Source organism: Prinia subflava, chromosome 18 (assembly GCF_021018805.1).
Source record: "Prinia subflava isolate CZ2003 ecotype Zambia chromosome 18, Cam_Psub_1.2, whole genome shotgun sequence".
In the NCBI taxonomy this organism is placed as follows: Eukaryota; Metazoa; Chordata; class Aves; order Passeriformes; family Cisticolidae; genus Prinia; species Prinia subflava.
This window is the reverse complement of record NC_086264.1, coordinates 14081408-14102124: the sequence shown is the minus strand read 5'-3', so window position 1 is coordinate 14102124 and position 20717 is coordinate 14081408. Positions and strand designations below refer to the sequence as shown.

Below are 20717 nucleotides of genomic sequence, written 5' to 3'. Positions count from 1 at the left end.
GAGCTCACTGCGCAGCACAGGGCCCCAGGCAGCAACAGGAGCTGATGAGGCTTTTTCCACGAGTGACTCCTGGGTCCCCCACACGTTGAGGGCCCGTTCTGCAGCCACCTCACAGGCAGCTCCCCACCCAGCCAGTCCCAGTCAGCCCTCAGGAGCCCTCATACAGCCAAAACAAAAGGCAAGCAATTGGACTGACAGTAAACAGGCAAACTAACTGCAAGGAGCTATTTTTGTTGTTAGTTTTGCCCTTAAGCTGGGGTGAAAGAATGGAAAAAGAATAACAATTGGTACATCTTGGAGGCTTTGATGCACAGGTAACAAGTGGAAGGATCTGAATGAGGATAAAGCTGACTTTAAAAAGGGACAAACATATGAACAAATGAAGCAAAACATGGACAGGGAAAGCAAATCACGTTGCCATGCCTCTGATGTGCCTCTGGTGCATGCCACCAAAAACAACACCTCACCAATGCACAGACTCACAGATCTGATCCATGCAAATACCACATTCATCCCCAGCTCACACATGGCTTTAGGCCACAACAAACCCTGACATGTTCCAAGGCTTCCAGGACCACCTCCAGCTAACAGCTAAAAACTGCTGATCCTCTTCACTTCTTTTTCAAATCCTGCTGGGGGTGTACGGTCAGTTCTTGGAGCCTAAACGTACTGCTACACTGGTTTTCTGGGGCTTGCCCAGCCTAGCACTACACAAACTAGATCAGGGTTGCCCTGGAGCCCACTGCAATCCTTCATCAGTTCAAACTGGATTTTGGAGATTTTTAGCATCTTGAATGGTCCCAGGGACAAACAAAATCAAAAGCTTTTACAACCAGTAGTAGCTCTGCTTTATTTTTTAAAATTCAGTGGTAGAATAGTCCTGGTTTCCAAAAAAACCAGTGCCAGTATCAATGCAGAACATAAGTGAGCAAATAACTGAGTTGACTTCTTAGTAGAATTGGCTATGTGCCTGCCTTACACAAACATTTGGGAAAAATAAGTTCCCCTCCAGAGAGAAAAAAGGTTTTACTAGTGAGAAAGTACCTGTGCCAGAGTGAATTAACCATTTGCCCCGCACCAATGCCCAGAACACATCAGTGATTTGCAGGAACAGTTTGTTTCCTAACAGCATTCTGAAGGCACAAAGTATTCCCAGTGATGCTCCCAGAATTTCTAGGGCACATTCACGCACCAAAACTGAACCCCTACAAATCTAACATACATTGGGCACTGTGAGGTCAGTCATGTCTGTAAAATACCTGAAGATCAGCTACACATCCTCCTGCCATGAACAGACAAGTCTGAGTCTGGGAAACACAGGGCACCCCTCCCCATACAGAGGGGTGCACTACACAAAAGGACATCCAAGCTGAAGAGTTTAAACACTTCTCAACTTGTGTTCAGATGCCATTGCATCACTTCCCCTCTGAGTACCACACCCCTGATTTCCTCTGCATTGTCTGGGATTCAGGGAACCACTGATTAATTTCAGTATCTCCTCCCATTCCTGTCCCAAAAAAATCAGTAAACTGACTTTGCCTCAAGGTGAAGAAACTCTCCTCAGCTCCAGATGCTTTTGTGTCAAATTCTTATAAATACATCGAATGGAACAGCAAAATATCTCATGGATAAGCAAGAGGCAGACCTGTCAGTGAAGAATCACTATGCAATCCTTTAATAAAATATACACAGCCCCATTTTTCTGAAGTATTTGATCTAGCATGGTGTTACTGACGCACTTCACCAAAATATAGTAAATACCCACAAATGCTACCATGAAATACCATTTCCCTCATGGTACCAACAAGAGAACCAGAGCTGCTGAGTGGAATTGGCTCCACCATGTAATAAGGTACATGATGCAAAATTAGACATTTTAAAATGTTATGGTCCATGCAGCTCACAGGGGTTGCAAAATTACATAGGCTCTGCAACGTCTCCACTAATATCCACCTTAAATCAGCATCTAGACATAAAATTTCTGACATATTTAAACCATTATATTCTGATACTTGGTGCACATTTGTGATGTTAAAAATAGGGCTTAAAAGACAAGAACTGTAACAAGCTGTACTTACAATTTCAAACACAGAGATTTAGTACAATTGCAAGGCTTCCTGGGGCGGTTTGCAGACTCAGAAGAAATTATTCTGTGGGGGGGAAAAAGAGCATTTATACACACACAGTTTTTATCAGTTTATCTTTTATTTATAACAGAAACTTTGAAAAAATCTTGATATTCCTTATGATCCTTTATATTCTTTATAACCTTGCACAAAGTTTTTGGCTGACTGTGTTTAAGTAACTATTATAAATAGTGCCTTTCCAACCTAGAAAGAGATGGATTATTTGCTGCAAATTTGGATGCATGCCTGAAGTACAAATGAGGCTTTAAAGCTGGAGGAAGCATAACTAAAAAACTGGAGTCAGAGAAACCTTCCCCAGCATCCCTTCAAGTGCAGTGGGATCAGATCCAACCAAAATTCAAACAACATGATTGTGCCTTTTCTTTTGTTCTACTTGGAATTTTAAAAATCCCAGAAAACAAGAAATAACCCCTCTGGATTCAGTTTTCAGATAAATTTTATAGTAGACACAGTCTTTAACTGCTCCTAAAACTTGGATTTTGTGACACTAATCGCTTCTGATGAGATTTGCTCCATCCCTATCCAGCAATTTCTGTACGTAATAGCACGGAGATTAAATCAAACCCGTTCATTTGAATAGCTGCATCTGGATTTGGGATTAGTATGCATCAGTTGAGGCTGCAGCAACAAAAAGCACCTTCATGTTCACAATTTCCAGCAAACAGCAACACAAAAGGACTGTGCAGAACTGCTAAGCCTGCTGGATTGGCAAGGGAAAATAATACATGTTAGCTGTTATTTTCATCCTTAAAGGAAAAATGCAAGACTGAAAAAACCCAGTGCCTCCTTTAAGGATCCATTTTGCTGTTTGCCTGAACTTCTGCATGTGTTAAGCATCTAGCTTATAGTTGGCCAGAACCTCTTTGCAGCAACATTGAGAAATAGTTGAGGCCTCGAGCTCACAGCTGTTGTTGCAAATAAAAAACGAGCAACAGGGAGCTTCCAGGTCAACTTCCTGCTACGTGAGCTCGAAAAACAAAAGGGAAACACAGCTTTGGTCAAGAGACTGGCTCAAATGTCAGAGAGATCCACACCCTTCAGTCAGAGGTAATAACCACACCACAGCACATTTGAGTGTCTTGGAGAATTCCCAAACCAAAGTCCAACACCTCATGCTTATTCAAGCAGCCTATTCTAGTTTTTGGGATTTTTTTTTCCAGAACTCTTACCCATTAAATGGCAGCCGTGCCTGGGACTGGACACTGGAGGTCCCTGTGAAGCCAGTGTTGCTTGCTATGGATACATAGGATGACTGCTGTAGCTAACAAAACAAAAAGGTTAATGCCTGACATGAAAGAAATTATACGCAAGAGGATGTGTTGCTGGTTTTTAAATCACCTTTCTAGATATTCCTACAAAAATAACTTGCTTCTAAGAACACTTTTAGACACTTACTTGTCTAAACTGGTCCACAACTTGGACTAGGTGGCAACTTCCTGCCTCCATACTTAGCATAAAAATACTATTTTAGATTATATTTTTTGTTGTCTATTACAGTGTCTAGATCCATACAAATGACAGGGATAATGCACAGAAATGTTCAGACCACAAACAGTTCCTGCTCCTAAAAACATGTTCATTTTCCCCCTGATGGAGCAGAATCACTTCCTTCACAAATTTGTAGCTCTTTTATATACCATGAAAGTAAGCAAAATGGTTTGCATTCCAACTCCTCTGCATACCTGAACCCACCATTTATTTTTCACATTAAAAACCACAAAATCTCATAAGAACCTGCCAAACAACACTACTTTGGGCTACCTTCTTTAGCATGACCTACAGTTTGCTCCTGTTGGGACAGGTCCTGGGGACATACTGGCACATAGCAAGATTCGAGCTGTTCCAAGGCCTAAGTGATGAACCTGGAGTGGAACTGCTGCTGGACACGGAGCCCTGTGACTGCCAGGGCCAGGGTCACCTCCATTGACACCTGCTTCCTCCCAGGATAGAGTGACTTGTACTATTTCATATGATTTTCAAGTCTAGGTTATGATTGTTAAAGTGCCAAAGCAAATTGTGTGTCAAGATCTGACCCAATATGCAGAGGGTCTAGGTGATTGGAAATTCCAAGTTGAGATCCAGGCGAGTAAGCTGGCATTATAAATTCTGCACTACACTACTCAAAATCGTGCTACACTGATTCTGCTTATAGAAATGCTGTACTGCTATGCTAATAAAAACTCCTGTTGAGAAAACAAAGCTTTAATTGCAACTGTGATTGCAATTAAGTGCCATCGTCATTCTGCCACGGGTCCCTAAAAGAAATCTCAGTGTCAGGTGACAGTCACAGAGCAGAAACCTTTAAGAGAAAGGCAGAATGTTCCACAAAATCAGCATTTGCTTAACCATCTCTGGGGAGCGCCATACCTGTGTGACATACTGAGCTGGAAGGACGGCATAGCCAACGTTTCCTGTGCCAGGGGCTGGTGCCAGCACGGTGCCCGGAGGGAGGTTGGTGAGGTTGGGCTGGATCTGTGGCAGTGGAGTGGCTGGCATGATAAGTCTTTGCTGGGGCTGACTGGTAGTGACTATTTGAGAAGCTGAGTTGATTGGTTTGGGCACCACCTGGAGAGAAAAGAGCTCTTGATGAAATCAGTGTTCCAGCCATTCAGAACACACTTTTATTAGTAGAACATTCTTTACAGAGCTGGAAACAGACTTTTATTCTGCCCAGCCAAAACAGGTCAGGAATACTACACGATTTAAACTTAACTCACCTGTTTCACAGTCTGTGCTGGCACTATGGGGACTGACATACGCACTGGGGTCGCGTTCACCACCACGGGCTTGGCTGGTGTCAAGAAACAACATCAATGAATGTGTGTTAGTCACTCCAAGCCCACAGTTCAACTCTTCAGACCTCCATGTGTGCTAACACAGAGCTACCTAACACTGTGACATGCAACACTTGGGCTTAGACAACACCTGTCAACAGGTATTTGGCCCAAGAGTGTGTGCACACATTTCACATTTAAATGGTTTAAAAAGCTAGCCAGGGTGCACTGGACACTGAATTTCCCTTAGATCCCTTTTCTCTTTGAAATCTTTCATTCTGTCACTGCTCTGGAAAGCATGGACAGAAACCAGCAAAGACATCTGGCACTTCTAAAGCAATTTACATGGAAGGATCTTCATGTTACAGGAGTTTTGGCAATATGCTTGTGGGCTGTCCTGCCTTCACGCCCTTCATGGAGAGGAGATGGGAGAGGCTCCCATGGACCACCCATAAATCTGTAAACTAGGGAACAGCAACCTAAATGTTCCCAGGATTCAGGCCCAACTACACAGCAATTTGACATAAAGGAGCATTTTCACATACAAACCAGAGGTAGCAGCAGAATATGGAATTTATGGAAGTCTTACCACAAAACCAAGCACATCTGGCAGTCTTCACAGATCTCTGTTATGTATTCATTTTAATCATTACAGAACAAACGTGAAAGAAACCCACCAGAGGCTTCGGACAATATGTTACCACCAGCACTTACCCTGTTGCAGAGGTTGAGTGTTCGTACTGGGATTCTGACTGGCAGATTGGGTTGAACTACTGGCTGTTGTGGCAGTAACGAGTCTGACATAATGGAACTTGCTTCCAGGTACCTGAATCTGCTGAACATTGGGTGCAGTTGCCAAGGGAATAATTGTCTTAAACTGAGATGTACCCACTCCTCCTACAGTAATGGTCTGCACTGCTGATTTCACAGCCTGTTAAGCCAACACAGACAGCATGAAGTTACTTGTACAAAGGCAGAAAGAACATCAGCATGTTTATTTCTCAGTTTGTTAGTTAGCAACTCTAGCACACATTCGTACCCTCGAGAGGGAAGACAGTTACCCCTTCTTGCTTTCAAAAGTAGAACAGGTACAAAGGGATTAAATGCCTCTCAACAGCTCAGAGTAAACTCAGTTCCATTTTCAATGCTCTACACCCAACACCAGAGTAAACTAGTATTTACACGAGCAGGGTGACTCAGTCCACAAGATACAACATCTGCCAAAACTATTTCAGGTGACTACAGAGAACATGGCTCAGCTTTCCACAATCAAACAACCAAACATAGAAATATTTCTACTATTAAAAGCATATGGGTAGAACTTGTGGAAGAGTTTGCGCTGGACTGCATCATAATTTATCTGTGTGTACAGATTTGTCCTGTTAAGATTGTGATTAATCTACAAAAATCACTGTGCAACCCTTGAGAGGAAAAGGGAACAGAATCCATAAACTGATGGACATCAGAAAGAGTACAAGCTGAGAAATGAAAGAAGCAAGAACAATGAGGAGTAGCAAAACAAATTAAGAAAAAAGGCAAAATGCTGAAAGAAAGGGAGCTCAGCAGACCTGTGCTACCTTGCAGCTGGAGTATCAGTATACCTGGAATTTGCAAAAGTTCATCTTTCCAACTTTTCTCAAACTACAAACTAATAACAAGAACATTTTATTTCATTTATACACATTCATAAGTACTGATTTGCTAAAAGCCTCTTTACCCAGACTTGCTCAACTTCAAACCTTGATTTTTTCCTTTTTGTCCTTCCATTTAACTTTTTTTAGAGCTCAGCTTTTTATTCTCAGTATCTTTTACTATTGATATTGTCCTTGACATCAGGTTTCAGTATTAGACTTGGTTGACAGCATGATGTGAATTCTTATGAGAACATTTTCCTAGCTGCTTAGCTTCCAGCAACTACACGAACAAAATCTCAATTTGCACACATTTTACTAGAAAAATGACCCTGGTCTTCTAAAAGAAGGGTCATTTTTTCAGTAAAATGTGTGCAAATTGTTTTCTTGGGATTTTTTATTTTTCTTAGGACACTGAAACCTTAACAAGCCAGAGCATCAAACTAAGCACTATGTGCACAGTCACAGACATTATCAAAGGGACACCAGTTCTCTCTAGCACACAAATGAGTGGCTGCTATCCAAGGACAACTGGAAAAATCGTGAAATTCAAGGGACAGTTCTTCTAAAGGCATGTTCTTGAGCCCAGTGAAGAGAGGTGAAGCCCTTGTGTTGTGTCAGATAGCTCTGCATCACAACTCCTACAGACATCTCCATTTTCTCACTTAGGGTGCTTGCATTAGAGAGACTTAACCTTTTAACAACTATTTAAAGACAGTTTCCCCTGGGGGAAAAAAAAGTTCCAATCTCTATGGTGTCCATATTCCCATATCAGCATTCCAATTACCTCCTGTATCAGAAAGGTAAGACTGGGAAAATCTGTCTGAGTCTCTGGTCTCATGCTGTACATGCATGTCCACTCCCAGCTATATCCACACTCTGGATATGTTTACATCCATAAACATCCCTTCATGTTTACCACAACAAGAGTACAGATATTATGATAGAAAAATATTTACCTAAGAACACAAAAGAGGAAAACAGCAAAAACTGTCATTTGTAAGAAAAGTCAGTTTTGTCTTGTGGTCAATTAATGCAAAACTATAAAAGCTATTATGGAAAACCCTGCTTTTCTAGCAATGAGACACAGGACATAAATGCATTCTGGTTCTGTAAGTTTTAGCCCAGACCTCTACAGCAGGAATATGAACTCGACTGCTGCAAACCTCAGAAACACCTGGAACACAGCCCTAGGCAGTGGCAGAAGACAGAGAACCGCCCAAAGTACTCCTGCTTGTGTCACAGAGCTCTTCAGGTGACCTGGGAGATTCAGCACACAGAATCAAGAATTTGCACCAAGCTGGGCTTTCCAGGCTGGAAAGCTGCATTCTAACAGCATGCCCTTGTCTGGGCTTGCAGTGGTTTGCACCCCTCAGCTGAAGCAGTGCACACTCCTGGGGCAGCACTTTGCCAGTTCCTGAGCCAACACCGCTCCAAGCACTCCTCTGGACGGACCCTGGTGCAACGCTCCGGTTTCCAGCAAGCAATGACACAGACACAGCAGAAGACAAAGGAAAGTCAGTCTGTACCTGGGTGGTTGTGTGGTTGACTACAGCCTTGCCAGGGGAGGAGGGTGCTGACTGCTGCACTGTGAGGATCTGCTGTCCTAACGCTACATTCAGTGGGACGCCCACCGTCTTCTGGGGGGAGCTGGGAGGCTGCGAGGCCACTGACACCACTGTTAGCTGCTTGGCAAAACAAAAAGCAGTTTAAACCTCTGTGCAGGACACAGGACCCTGTACATAGACATTCCCCTCCTCAGGACAGTGCAGCTCTCCACCAGAACAGAGCTCTTTCTGTGAACAAGGGGCTGCATTTAACCCAACTCACTCGAGCCCAGTGTAACAACAGCAGACAGAGCCCTTAGGAACCAGAAGGCACCACTGGTTTCCAGCACCAAAAGGCTCCTGCAGAAACCCAGCACAGCATCTGGATGGGAGTGAGGAGCTGTCTTCTTATTTGTTTTGTTTTTTATGAAAATTATCCCATTGAAGCCTGAGCATTGCCAAGAGGGATCCTCTAAATAAAAGTGTTATAATTGGTACAATGACTATTTCATCACAAACAGGAATTTTAAAGAAAAGCTGTTCAAAAGAAAATTCTCACCTCACACTACTGATTCAGTCAATGTATAAGAACATCAGTACTTTCAAATCTACACTGCAGTTTCTCACAGAGATCAGAGTCTTCTGACCACATTTCTACAGAGTGCAGTGTTTGAACACTCTATATAACCACACCCCTTCCAAGGCTGGTATTCTATTTTTTGTTCCAAACTTCTTTATGTTTTAAGAAAAATCAGATACTTAGAATTACTTATCTACAGTAATTCAAGATGTAACCCTAAAGAGTCTTTCAACACTCACTCCTAGTTAAAAAAGTAACTTTAGGATAAAAATTAACTTCTTTATGTTGCTTCTCTTACTAGTAATTGTCTAACATGTCTTTTATTCCATCTGTATAACATTACATTACTAAAGCACAGCCAAACTGAAAGAATTCTTTATTCTTTGCTTTTTGCACATGATATTTAGTTTGCCTACACTGTGCATCTTGTCCCCCTACCTCCATTTCTCCAGCAATATTCCTCTTCTCAAGACAATTATCAAATCTAAAACACAAGTGTCACCTTGACCTGTGCCTATCTCCAGCTCTGTGTTTGTCAAGGACCATGCAAATCTCATTTACTTCAGAAGTGATCAGGGAAGACTAAATTGCCTATGCAGTAGCAGGCAATGGCTAAGAAGTGCATACCTATTAATATTATTGAGGTCTCCTCTTAAACAGCCTGTTGACGTTTTATGAAGGCATTAAAAATAGTTTGAGTGCTTGGCTAAGAGGGAACAGCTGCTCTCAGAATCAATGCTTAGAGAACAGCAAGAAATGGCAGGAATGGGAAACTCTGCAGTAATGCACGTCTACTCAAAACCACAGCAAGGGAACCAGCTGAAAAAATCTAAATTGGGGCACTATCACAGAGCATTATGATGCAAAATGGAGACTCTGGAGATACTTTTATGGACTCTGGAGATATGTTTATTATCTCTGGAGAGATAATAAAGAGCTTGTAGCAAAGACACAGAGAGCTCCATTCGGAGCAGGAGAGACAGAAGGCTGCAGCCAGAATGGGTCCTTACCTTATTGGGGGATTTGAGTGGTGAGATAGCTATTTTATTCGGTGTCTGTTGTGGTGTTGTACTCAAAGATGATCCAATGACTCCACTCTCAGAGATTGTTATTGTCTTTGGTGGTGTCCCTGGAGCAGACTGTGAAAAAACCCTGCCTATAAACAATGAAGATACCATCAGCTCCAGTGGTCCCTGGTCACAGTAACTTTTAAAGCAGTTTTCCCTGCCATTTGTGCAATTTATCCCTACTTCTGAGAGTGTATGACCCGACAGGAAGGACACTGGCATTCTTTAAGTTAGATTTAGCAACAAAGAAGAAAATAATTGCTACTATTACAAATAAAAAGACAGTTTGCTCGGGCTTCAAAAAAGAGCCAAAATGCCCACTGAGCTTTCTGTGCCGTTCAGCTGATAATTCCTGACAGCTAGGACAGCATCCTGAGGAGCAGAGCCCTCCAGCACACCTGCACCACACACAAACACCCAGCCAGCTGGCAGCTTCCTGGGAACGCCCTGGGCTGCTGCCAGGGTACAGAGAAACTGAGTGGGCTTCTTCCTCTGAAACCTCAGCCAGCAAAAACGAGCTGTTACAGTGACCAAGGAAAAGGTATTTGTCTGCCTACAATCAGCTCTGAGGTTTTGGGGTTTTTTCTTTTCTCTGTTGATGGTTGCTTCTTTCACTGCCTAACAGTTTTTAGTCACACTACCACCCATGTTTTCATGTGCGTGTCATATTCTCTCTCTTTTTACAATGCCAAAGATTAAACATCAAAAACAGCAGCTCCAAATCATGACATCAGTTTCAGGAACATTGCAAACTCCCAGAATGGAAAACAGATTTTTTTTTCATACTTTCTAAGTTTCTTTCCAAAGAGGGCTTGACCACTGAGCTTTCCTCTGCTCCACTTTGGTTCATTTCTGTCATAGCTTCTGCCACCCATTCTCTTGTACTACATTTATAAAAATAAGAAACAAACAAACAAATACCAGCATAACTTTTCCATCCAAAATCAACTAGTGACATCACAGTTAAAGTCAACTGGAACTAACAAGAAAAAGCACTATCCTCATGGGAAGCTGATTTCCTCTATGAGCTCTAAAATAACCACTTTTGTGCAGTCTAACAGCACAGAGAGTTGCCAGCAGCTGCTGAAGCCACACACAACCTGAAGAATGTCAGCCTGTGAGGAATTTCACCATCTAGAAGTTTCAATCCTTTGAGTTATTTTCTTGGTGACAGCTTTCCCCTTCTCACTACATCTCCTCTGCACCCCTTGGGATCAGCTTCCTAAACAGAATCTGGTTGCTTATATTGACAAGTCTTTCAAGTTTACAACTTTCTCTTCAGCTTGCAGGAATTTTCAGGCAATTGAAAATATTTATCAGGTTCATGAAAACATGCACACAAAATCAGAACACAAACCACAAATGTTACACCTTCCCTAAAGTGATGCCAGCCTCTCAAAGCCAGCAAGCTGTGCTGGCTGTTTGGAATGGTGAGGGAAAAAATAAAATTTAAAGATTTTCCTCTCAATTAGTGAAGCAACTTTACCTCTCAGTGATGCTTCTCTCACAAGCTCAGGCACAGGTAGTTTTTCAAAATACTGATTTAAAAACTGCAAGGAATCTCTAATGTTTTTGGCTTGGGTTTTTTGTTTGTTTGGCTTGGGTTTTTTGTTTGTTTGGATTGTTTTTTAACACACAAGCAAGTATTTCTAAGCATAGCAATCTTCCATATTTGGTAATGAGGCAAACTGGGGAGTGGGATGGGGAATTCTTTCATCTGAAACACGTCAGGCTGCCTGCAGCCTGACAACTCAAGGAGAAGATGCACGTTCCAGCTATGGGCCATTCATTGGCCTCTATCAGTGTTTTGAATACATGAGACAGCTGCATCCTTTATAAAGCCAGCTCTAGTCCCAGAGTTTTTCTGCTATTGCATGTATTGCATTTAAGTTTAACGATAAGCAGATCAAAGTAATAAAAAAGTACGTGTCTCCCTTTCCCCTGGTGTATTCATATGTTTTTAAAAATACTTTCTGTTCATCAAGTAATCTTTTCTGTGGCTCTGGAGTATTTTTTTCTCCTCCCCAAAATCCATGAAGTAAAAGTACCTTGCAGTAAAAGCAACTCTGCAATTACCAAGATTATTCTAAATGAGTTAAGTATAAAGGTACCAACAACTGCATTTATCTGCTTCTACCCAAAAAGTTTTCTGATTTTTTTTTTTTCAAATGCTTGAGGTACTTTGACAGAAACTACTGTAAAATTGTTGAGACAGATGAATTTCTACAATTACCATTTCTTTGAAAAGCCTTTAAAAAATGGTAAAGCAAAACAAGTCAAAGTAGTACAACCTGCAATGACTGGTGACACTTGAGTGGTCTGCCCTGTCACAGCTTTGCTATTGATTGGTTTTGCAAATATCAGCTTGGTGATCACCGGGCCAGAAGTTGGGGTTCGAGTCTTCTTCGCAATCTAAAAGATGGAGGAAAAAAGATCTAAAGTAACTTGAGCATTTTGGATCTATATTATTGTATTGTTAATTACATTAAAAAATAGAAAGGGCAATACTTGCACACATAATTAGAAGAATAACTGCATATCTTGCATTTCATCTCCATTTCTCCCTATGGAAAGAACTGGGAGATTATCCTTGACACTTCAGAATGCCAGCTACCATAGTAGGATAGCCAAATCCCTCTCAGCTTTTTCAGAAGATAGGTCTCTGTGCAAAATCTAATCTTACAGATGCTGAAATTATTTCCTACGTGTGGTTGGTCTACATAAAAATGTTACAATTAAATGCACAACTCTCAGTATTGGAAGCTTTAAATGAAACCACTTCTTTCTCAGCCAACAAGGATAAAACTTGTCCCCCAGTGATTTAAATATGACCACTACTGCTCTGAAACATCTCTTGACCATTTAGACACAGCAGCACACTTGTTTTGCTAAGGGGGAAAATGCTTTCTGCAAGTCCCCCCAAAGTACATGGATCATCAGTGCCTGAAGGTTCTGAGTCCTCACTAGCCAAGAACAAATCACTTGGCTACCTCCAGGTACAAGGGGACCTATTTCCATATTGTAACCCAGTCTCCTGAAACACAGCCAGACCAAGAACATGTACAGCAATTCAAAGACAGATCACTTCAGCTTGAAATCTTTGTAAGCAGGAGTATATAGTCCTAAAAGTTTTAAAGAAGACCTTTCCCCCTTTTCCACACTGAGAGAAGTTAACTACCAAATGCATTTATTCCAACCATTTTTATACACTGGCACCTAGCTAGTGAACAGTTCAGTTTAGAAGGTGACTTTTTCCAAAAACTTTTAACGTGCTGCTTGCAGAGGCTGTCTGTGGATGTGGCCTGAGTGTCTGTGAGCACACTGGAGCCATTTCTGAAGCCCTTACTCCTGCCCACCCCACAGGCCAGGCACGTCCTGCCTCTCCTCCAGCACACACCCGAGGGCAGTGGGCACCAGCCACCAACGCCAGCAATGTCAGAGAGGCACAGCATCAACATCCACGTGGGGAGCCCCCTCTCACGGGCACGGAGCCACCTTTATTACTCCAGCAGCTGAATCCGAAATCTGCCCGACATGCAAAGACACAGAGCTGACAGCTACCTTCGACAGCCTGAGAAAGTTAGCAATGCTCAAATGAAGCAATTGAGTAGGCTGGAAATTATGGTTTCCTACACAAACCCCTATCTATAGAATTTGTTGTCTGCAAACACCTTTTTTACAACCACATAAGGAAAAAGTACAACCACAAAGTATTAAGAGGCACATAACAAATTCCCCATCTGCTCCACAGGAAGCTCATGTGAGGCTGCCCCAGCTCCCAGCAGCACAGCCATGGCACAGCCAGGGCAGCTGGAGCTCCCCTGTGCCACGGCACGGGACCCTCCAGGCTGCTGCTGAGAGCCAAGGGCACCTCTGTGTGCCCGAGCTACACCCAGGCAGGGCAAACAGCCAGGAGCAGCTCTGACACCAGGCACCACCAGAGAATGCGCTCCTCGTCCAAAGGAAGCCACGTGCTGCTCCACAGTCACACTGCAAGTGCTCCTCAGAGGAAAGCTCCATCTCAGAACAAACAAGCTGCTCCTCAGGTACAGCAGGTGCTTTATGCGTGATATACAATTGTCAGGCTTTAAAATAAACCTGTTCTTTTTGGAGATATATTAACTAAAACTTTGAAACATAAGTTGTTTGAAGAGGGAAGCTTCATTCACAGCCCTGTTCGCAAATTTAACTCAAAGCCATTTTTAAATTTTAAGGATTCAATTATTTTAGCATATATACAGCTGATAGATGGAAAGGATTTTATCTGTAATTTTTTTTTCAGCTTGGACGTGATCAATTCTACACATTTCATCTGCTTCATTTGAGATTTCTGTTTTGCTTAATTTAATCTTACCTTGCCATAAGGTATTATTGTAACTCAACTGCTATTGCTTTTTCTCTGAAGGGAGAGCAAAGTCTGGCTCAGAATATGATGAACATTCATTTAGGAACAGTCAGCTCTAGATAACAGCAGATGTTTCCCAGTAAAAGTCAATAAATGTGCTTAAATGACTTACACAAATGTGTGTAAAGTACTGCTGACCATTAACACAATGTGTTTCAGAAAAAAAAAATTAAAATCCCCAAATAACAGGTCAACACAACTAGCCCTGCTTCCCTCAAACTCGACTTGCAGTATCCTCCTCAAATAAATCTCCCCCTGCATTTTAGGTGAACTGTTTGTCTACAAAGAGGGAGGTCTAATAAACAAGTGAATCCCCTCAGGGGTTAGGAAATAGCCAGACAAATGTGGTTGGTTATAAATGAGGAACAGCACTCCTGCCTCTCCCTGGTGCCAAGCCTTTCTGAGGTTTATGGCACTGGATAACCCCAGCCACCAGGGAGAAGCTTCTTGGCACCACTGGGAAACCCACTGCCCATTTCAGCAAAGACTGGAGAAGCCAGAGGAAATAACCAAGATGTCCCTTTGATATTCAGAATGGGCAAGTTCTCTGGAGCACTCTGCCTTTGCCTGTATTGATCACAAGGAGCTTAACATTATCCCCCTGCCTCTGTAGGCTAAGCATGCCCTCTGCAAGTTTACTTTGAGTTAGACTGCAAATGCATTCCCTGGAGCAACAAGCTCCTCCGTAAGAACGTTATTACATTCAGGAGCACATACCAACCTTCTTTCCCCTACAAAAGGCAAGAGATTTACCTGCAGGCAACTTGACTTCAAGGGTCAAGTTATGTCTCCCTAAACAGTCTCCACTAGAGATGGACTAACAAGTTCATACAGCTGGATTTTGTTTTCAGATTCTGTTCTATTCCTACAGGAATAGGCACACTCATATCTCACATTTACTGCTGGATATCCATAGACGGCCACAGCAAAGGAGCTGATACGCTATAAATCCACTCTCTAGATGACCTTTTGGGAGCCTGTCCACGTACCCTCTTTCTATGTAATTTATGTCTGGCATAGTATGAAAAATCAGGGGCTCTAGAAATAGAAAAGAACAGCTTAACTTCAGAGATGAAGAAACTGAGCATTCCTAATGGGAGTTTGAGGTTAGGGAGTACACAAGATCCCTTTTCAATGATGAAATAAAGCCACAGCAATGGCTTAGCACTGCCTTGCCATGGTAGCAACAATGCCATGGACACTGTTAAACCCAGAGCCAGTTACAACACAAAACAAGCACAGGTCAGGTTTAATGGCAGCCACGGTGATGTGTCTGGACACCTGGGTCAGTCATGTGCAAGGCCAAACTCCTGCTTAATGAACCTGGACTGAGGCAGCAGAGCAGCAGGCACAGCACCACTCTTGAGGCTGCAGGCAGGCAGGAGCCACAGGCTCAAAGCAGACCCACTTGCCCATCAGATTTTCACCACACATCCATGGCACTAGCTGCAACTGAATCAGGACAAGCTGCTGTGGACAGTAATTAACCTCTGGATATAGATGAGGCCAAAGGCCCTGCCACACTTAACACCTCACAGTCTCACACATCTAGGACTGTAAGTGGAGAAGGAGTCAACTTCCAAGAAACATTTTGCTGAACTCTACCAGTTATGCCTCAGGTGCTGAGATTTCAACTATCACAATTAGATTACAAGATTACTTTAGATTAGATGTCAAGGCAATGGAGTTTCTCTAAAGATCTGCAAAGCCCCTATGATAGTGACCACAAGAACTGATAAGAGCTCTGTCATCTAATCTGTACCAGTTCACTTTTCAGCACCAAGTCAGCCTTGTGCTGGCCTCCATCTGAAGTACCTGATTCACAAAGCCACAAGAGATAAGTTACACAAGATGCACGGGGAGGCATTGACAGCCTCCTTTTCCACTCACTGAAAGCTTAAGGGGCTCATTGAGGGTCATGGGGTAAATGAATCACTTCATTTTCAAAGACAGAGACTCAAGGTGCAGGTTACCTCCCACCACTCAGGCCAGAGTATAGCCAGAATTTCTCACCCAGCCTCATATATCACTCTCATACTGTAGAAATTCTCTACAGGGAAAAAGCACTGTCTGTGAAGTGCTGATGGAATCATTTCCCCGGCAATATCAGGTGCTAACCTTGTCTTGCTTTTCATTTCTACTCCCTCCTCTTCTTGTGGGAAAAAAAGAATGTCAGTTGTTAACAATTCAATCTGTTGTGCAAAGGGAACCAATGGCTTAACAAAAAGAAACCACAACAAAACAAATTTACCCAAACTGCAATTAACTAGATTTCAAAACGGATGCAAGTCTATTAGTAAGAGCTTCTGCTAAGGAATGTGCAGAACTCCCAGTGGCAAATCACAGAGGTTCATGGCAAAGTCACAGATTTCAGTTACTGACAGCACAAATCATCTCATGCAAGGAAAAACCACATCACAGTTAAGTCCTTCTCCTCAGTTTCCTATATATGTCACTTGGCAGTGAATAATGAAGCCAAGTAACAGGAACTGATCCACTCTTAAATGTTCCTACGATGACTAAAGAGCAGAGACTTTCTTGAAAAATATAGTGACAATAATTTATGTTTCAAATGCCCATTATTAAATATGTTTCCAGGTACGATATAGCAACAAAAAAGGAGAAAGCAGAAATTGGTACAGGAATCATCTGCACCTTTAGAGAAAATATTCAGAATTGATCTTATTCACCTGTCATGAAATACTAATCAAGGAACATTTGGCTAATAAAATTCTTTAAACTTTGTAATTTTCATGTGCAGGTGATTATTTTTAATGGTATACTAATGAGTTTAATTTCTCATTTTTTTTAGACAGTAAAAAAATATTTTTCCATCATAACCTTCTTGAGTTCTAGTTGCCCTTCACTTTAAGAGGTCTTTTTTCTGTCTCGCTGCCAATAGAACAAAGTCACTCACATTTAGTTCTGCCACACAGCAAATGAGAATCAGACCTTTTGGGTCATAACCCAAGTCTTTTCAACACATTTTCAGATCCAAGCAGATTCTCAGTGGTTTCAAGTATCTCAAGATCCACGCCAGAGATTGGGAACAAAACCCTGAATGTTCAGCTTATGACAGTGTCTAGTCCTTCATAGTCTATTAACAAGCTTAACTAGATTTGAGGCAGACAAGATACACCTTTCTATTCTTTTTCAGATGCTAGAAGTTTTTTCTGAGAGTTTATTTAAACAAACTGAACATAATAGGGAGAAGCTACTGCTCCATAAAGGAATAAAGAACAACAGGCATATAGAGTTGAATTCAGTTTTCCTGGAATATGTAGAATTTATTTTTATAAAATGAAAATAATGATAAAATTATCTTCAGTTTACTGAGTAGTTCACTTTCTCTGAGACCAACTCTAAGTTTCTAGACAGTAGCTAGAGGCAAACAGCATAAAATGGCAAATGCATCCACAGATGAAAGCATGGGCTAGGAGCAGCATTGTATTTTTTAATACAAAGAATAAATGCAAAGGCTGAAAGCAACAGTGTGTCAATCAGTGCAGGAAACAGACAACAACTGCAGCAACAGAACTGGTTTTAAGACGTTTCATCAGCGTAACTCATTTTACCTGTACTGTTTTTACTTGCTGGGACTGCAAGGCAGAGGGCTGGGCGGCGGTGTTTATCAGCTGACTCCCCTGCGTCAAAGCTGAGACACCCACAACAGGTTTCACCTCCGAGCGGCCTCCAATGACAACCTTGATCTGCTGGCCCGGGACCTTGGCGTCCCCGCCCTGGGCTGGGGACACGGCCTTCTGCGCCTGTGGGAGCTGGCTGTGCGGCAGTGCTAGAACGATCGGCTGGCCAGACTTGCCCAAAGTTGTTACAATCAGCTTCTGCCCTTCCGGTTTAATGCTCTGACTGCCTATTTTAATATCAGTGGCCTTGTTCAGAATAATCTGATTAGCCGAGATAGTGACAGGGGTCTGAGTGCCGAGTTTGTGGAGGCCACCCGGAAAGGCCGGCTTTGCAGCGGCAGCCACGTCAGGGCTGGGGGCCGTGGCAGTCAGGGCTGCGTCTCCTGGGAGGCTGCTGGGCGCAGGAGCCGAGTCCGTGGTGACCGTGGCTGTGGCCGGGGCTGAGGAGTCGCTGGTGGAGCTCATGTTCACGATCTCTTCCAGTTCTGTTTCCATGGGAATGGACTCTCCCACCGGCGAGGACACGATGACGGCCTCGATGCTGTCCTCCTCCACCAGAGCTATGCCCGTGTCCATGATCTCCTCGGGGAGCAGGCTGTTGACCTCTGCTGACACCACCTCCATTTCTGTAGCTGTGGCAGTGATGGCCGGAGCAGGTACTGCAATATTTTAAAAAGTTATTGGCTTCCAGCAAACATGTATTTTCAAAGCTTTATGAATAATATTACCAAAGAAGAAAATACAGTAGAATTTTTTCAGACTGAAAGTATCGTGCATGCACAGGAGGGATATCACGGAAAAAAACCCCTGTTATCAAAATGTTAAGCTAATTTACTCCTTGAGTTACTAAGCTGAATTTACTCTCAGGAATACCTTACACCAAATCTTTACCCTTCATTCATTGAAGTCAAATGAAGGCATTACCAGTCCACTCTTCACAACACAGTACACAAAGAAGTGTTTCCCCCCTGAAGATATGGGCAGACATTTATACTCACTGAAGTATAAAGCAAGAGCTAAACAGCTTTAAAAAAATCTAATAGATGATGATATCTTCTCATACATGTCAACACTGATTAGCAGGTTATCTTGCTCAAGAGACTTGTTTTCCATACAAGATGTAACATTCTTGCCAAATTTTCATTTTGGAAATCTCAGAAAAACAAATGACTTTTTAGTGATGTACTTGAACAACCCCAAAAGCTCAATCACCTACCACAGGATCAAGCCAAAGCCCTACTACTTAGAAGATGAAGAGATAATCTCTTGATGCTGGCTATGAACAGAAGAGCTCAGTAATTTTTTTACCTCAATACTCACCACAAGTACAACACACAAATTCATGATTAATTTGAAAGGTGTCTTAAACCCAAAACAAACAACACACCATATGAAAAAAATGGAATTTTTTAACAGTACCCAAATTATATATTAAACAAACCCCTGCAGAAAAGCCAGAGTCATTTCCACTTGAGAAACCTTGTAGACATTGCTGGAAACGGTCACACTGTACAATTCCCCTAAAGCTGTGTCACTGTCAAGAGTCTGCAAACAGATCAGCTTAAAAAGGATTTTCTGCACTTGCTGACCCCATGAGCACACCTGGGCTCCGGATGGGTGAGCCCACCACGTGCTCCTGAGGACTAACTGTGAGCTCAAGGGGACAAAACCCTTGCAAATTCTGTTTCCTACTTGCTAGGAAAAGCAGAGCCGAGTTTTAATACTAATTCATGCCAGTAAAAACACTGACCAAGTGCTGAGGTGACATTGTTTCCTCTGGAGTGATGGTGGGCCCGTTCTGTACAGCAGATAACTACAGAACAGCTGCATTTCACCCACGAGGTGGAAGGACTGGGGAGAAAAGCCCTGCCGGAATTCCAGTCCCATGCTGAGCTCCAGAGGCTTTGCTGGGGCAGTCCTGGCCTCCCTGGCTGCCAGGGGTGCCCCTCTGAGCCCCCACCACATCAAACAGTCTGACACTCCAGAGCTCTGAAAGAACTGACAGCCAAACCCACAGCCCCCTTATTGGAAGGTATTTAAAGATACAGAGTTATCTGATGTCACCGCCAGAAATACCTCCTTTGGAAAGCATTTCTCCCATAGTGATGCCAGCCCCGGTAAGCAGCCCTAGCCAGAACAGCCAGCTCCCAGGGACACATTAGTAACAGTATCACATTGCTGCCTTAAAGTCAAATAGGTTAACAGCATAGATGGTAACTCAAAAATAGGAATAGTAAAAGTAGACTGTTTTTGAAGACGGCATATGTTAAGGCCACTAGGTCTTCTTCTGAGCTGTGTCACTTGACTGTCACGTCAGCAATTTGCAAAGGCTTGGGCTCAGATAGTACAACTACAACTTCAAACTATTTCAGACACAAAAAACTAAACCTCAAACCAAACCATCATCCTGCTCTATACTGATATGCACATAGGGCTTGGATCCAGAAGTTAGACTCCCAGTGTCAAGCACAGTCCATGTAATGATTACCTCCAAGTTTGAAAAGGAGAGAATCATCTAAATCAGACAGTGGGAAAAGAACCTCACTCTGTAATTGTGAAAAGTTTTAAACAACTTGCTTTTGCTTTGCATTTGTACATGTTTTTCCCAAGAAGAAAGGCCATTCTTCGTTTCTTTTAACAATATGACCATAAAATACTTAAATATATCTAAGTAGTTTTATAGTTCATCAGCTATTTGCATTCTTTATCCTTGCCATTTGGTTATGTTACAAAGCAGCAAGTGATTATTAAATACCTATATCTAGTTGAAAGTATATTTATATTAAAATACATGGAGCCAGACTTTTAAACAGCTTCTTAACATTTTGAGTCCAAACTAACTACTGCAAGTCAGAATGCAGAAAAAAAAGAAATACATCACATCAAGTCTGGAATCAGAAACTGAGAAGTGAAAAAAAAAAA

The 20717-nt window shown here is 42.4% G+C and overlaps 1 protein-coding gene across 4 annotated transcripts in view; it reads right to left on the bottom strand.

The window, feature by feature from the left end:
• LIN54 (lin-54 DREAM MuvB core complex component) overlaps nucleotides 1-20717 on the bottom strand; it is a 31378-nt gene that overhangs the window by 4245 nt on the left and 6416 nt on the right. For 2 of the 4 annotated variants that reach the window (XM_063415150.1, XM_063415151.1), the window contains exons 2-10: nucleotides 17727-18454; nucleotides 12038-12158; nucleotides 9690-9835; nucleotides 8082-8237; nucleotides 5636-5852; nucleotides 4865-4938; nucleotides 4515-4712; nucleotides 3317-3408; nucleotides 2079-2150 (exon numbers count right to left, since the gene is read on the bottom strand). In XM_063415150.1, the coding sequence (XP_063271220.1) occupies nucleotides 2079-2150; nucleotides 3317-3408; nucleotides 4515-4712; nucleotides 4865-4938; nucleotides 5636-5852; nucleotides 8082-8237; nucleotides 9690-9835; nucleotides 12038-12158; nucleotides 17727-18419 (1769 nt within the window). In that variant the 5' untranslated portion in view covers nucleotides 18420-18454. The remainder of the gene's footprint in view (nucleotides 1-2078; nucleotides 2151-3316; nucleotides 3409-4514; nucleotides 4713-4864; nucleotides 4939-5635; nucleotides 5853-8081; nucleotides 8238-9689; nucleotides 9836-12037; nucleotides 12159-17726; nucleotides 18455-20717) is intronic. The other 2 variants (XM_063415152.1, XM_063415153.1) reach the window with 2 other exon arrangements.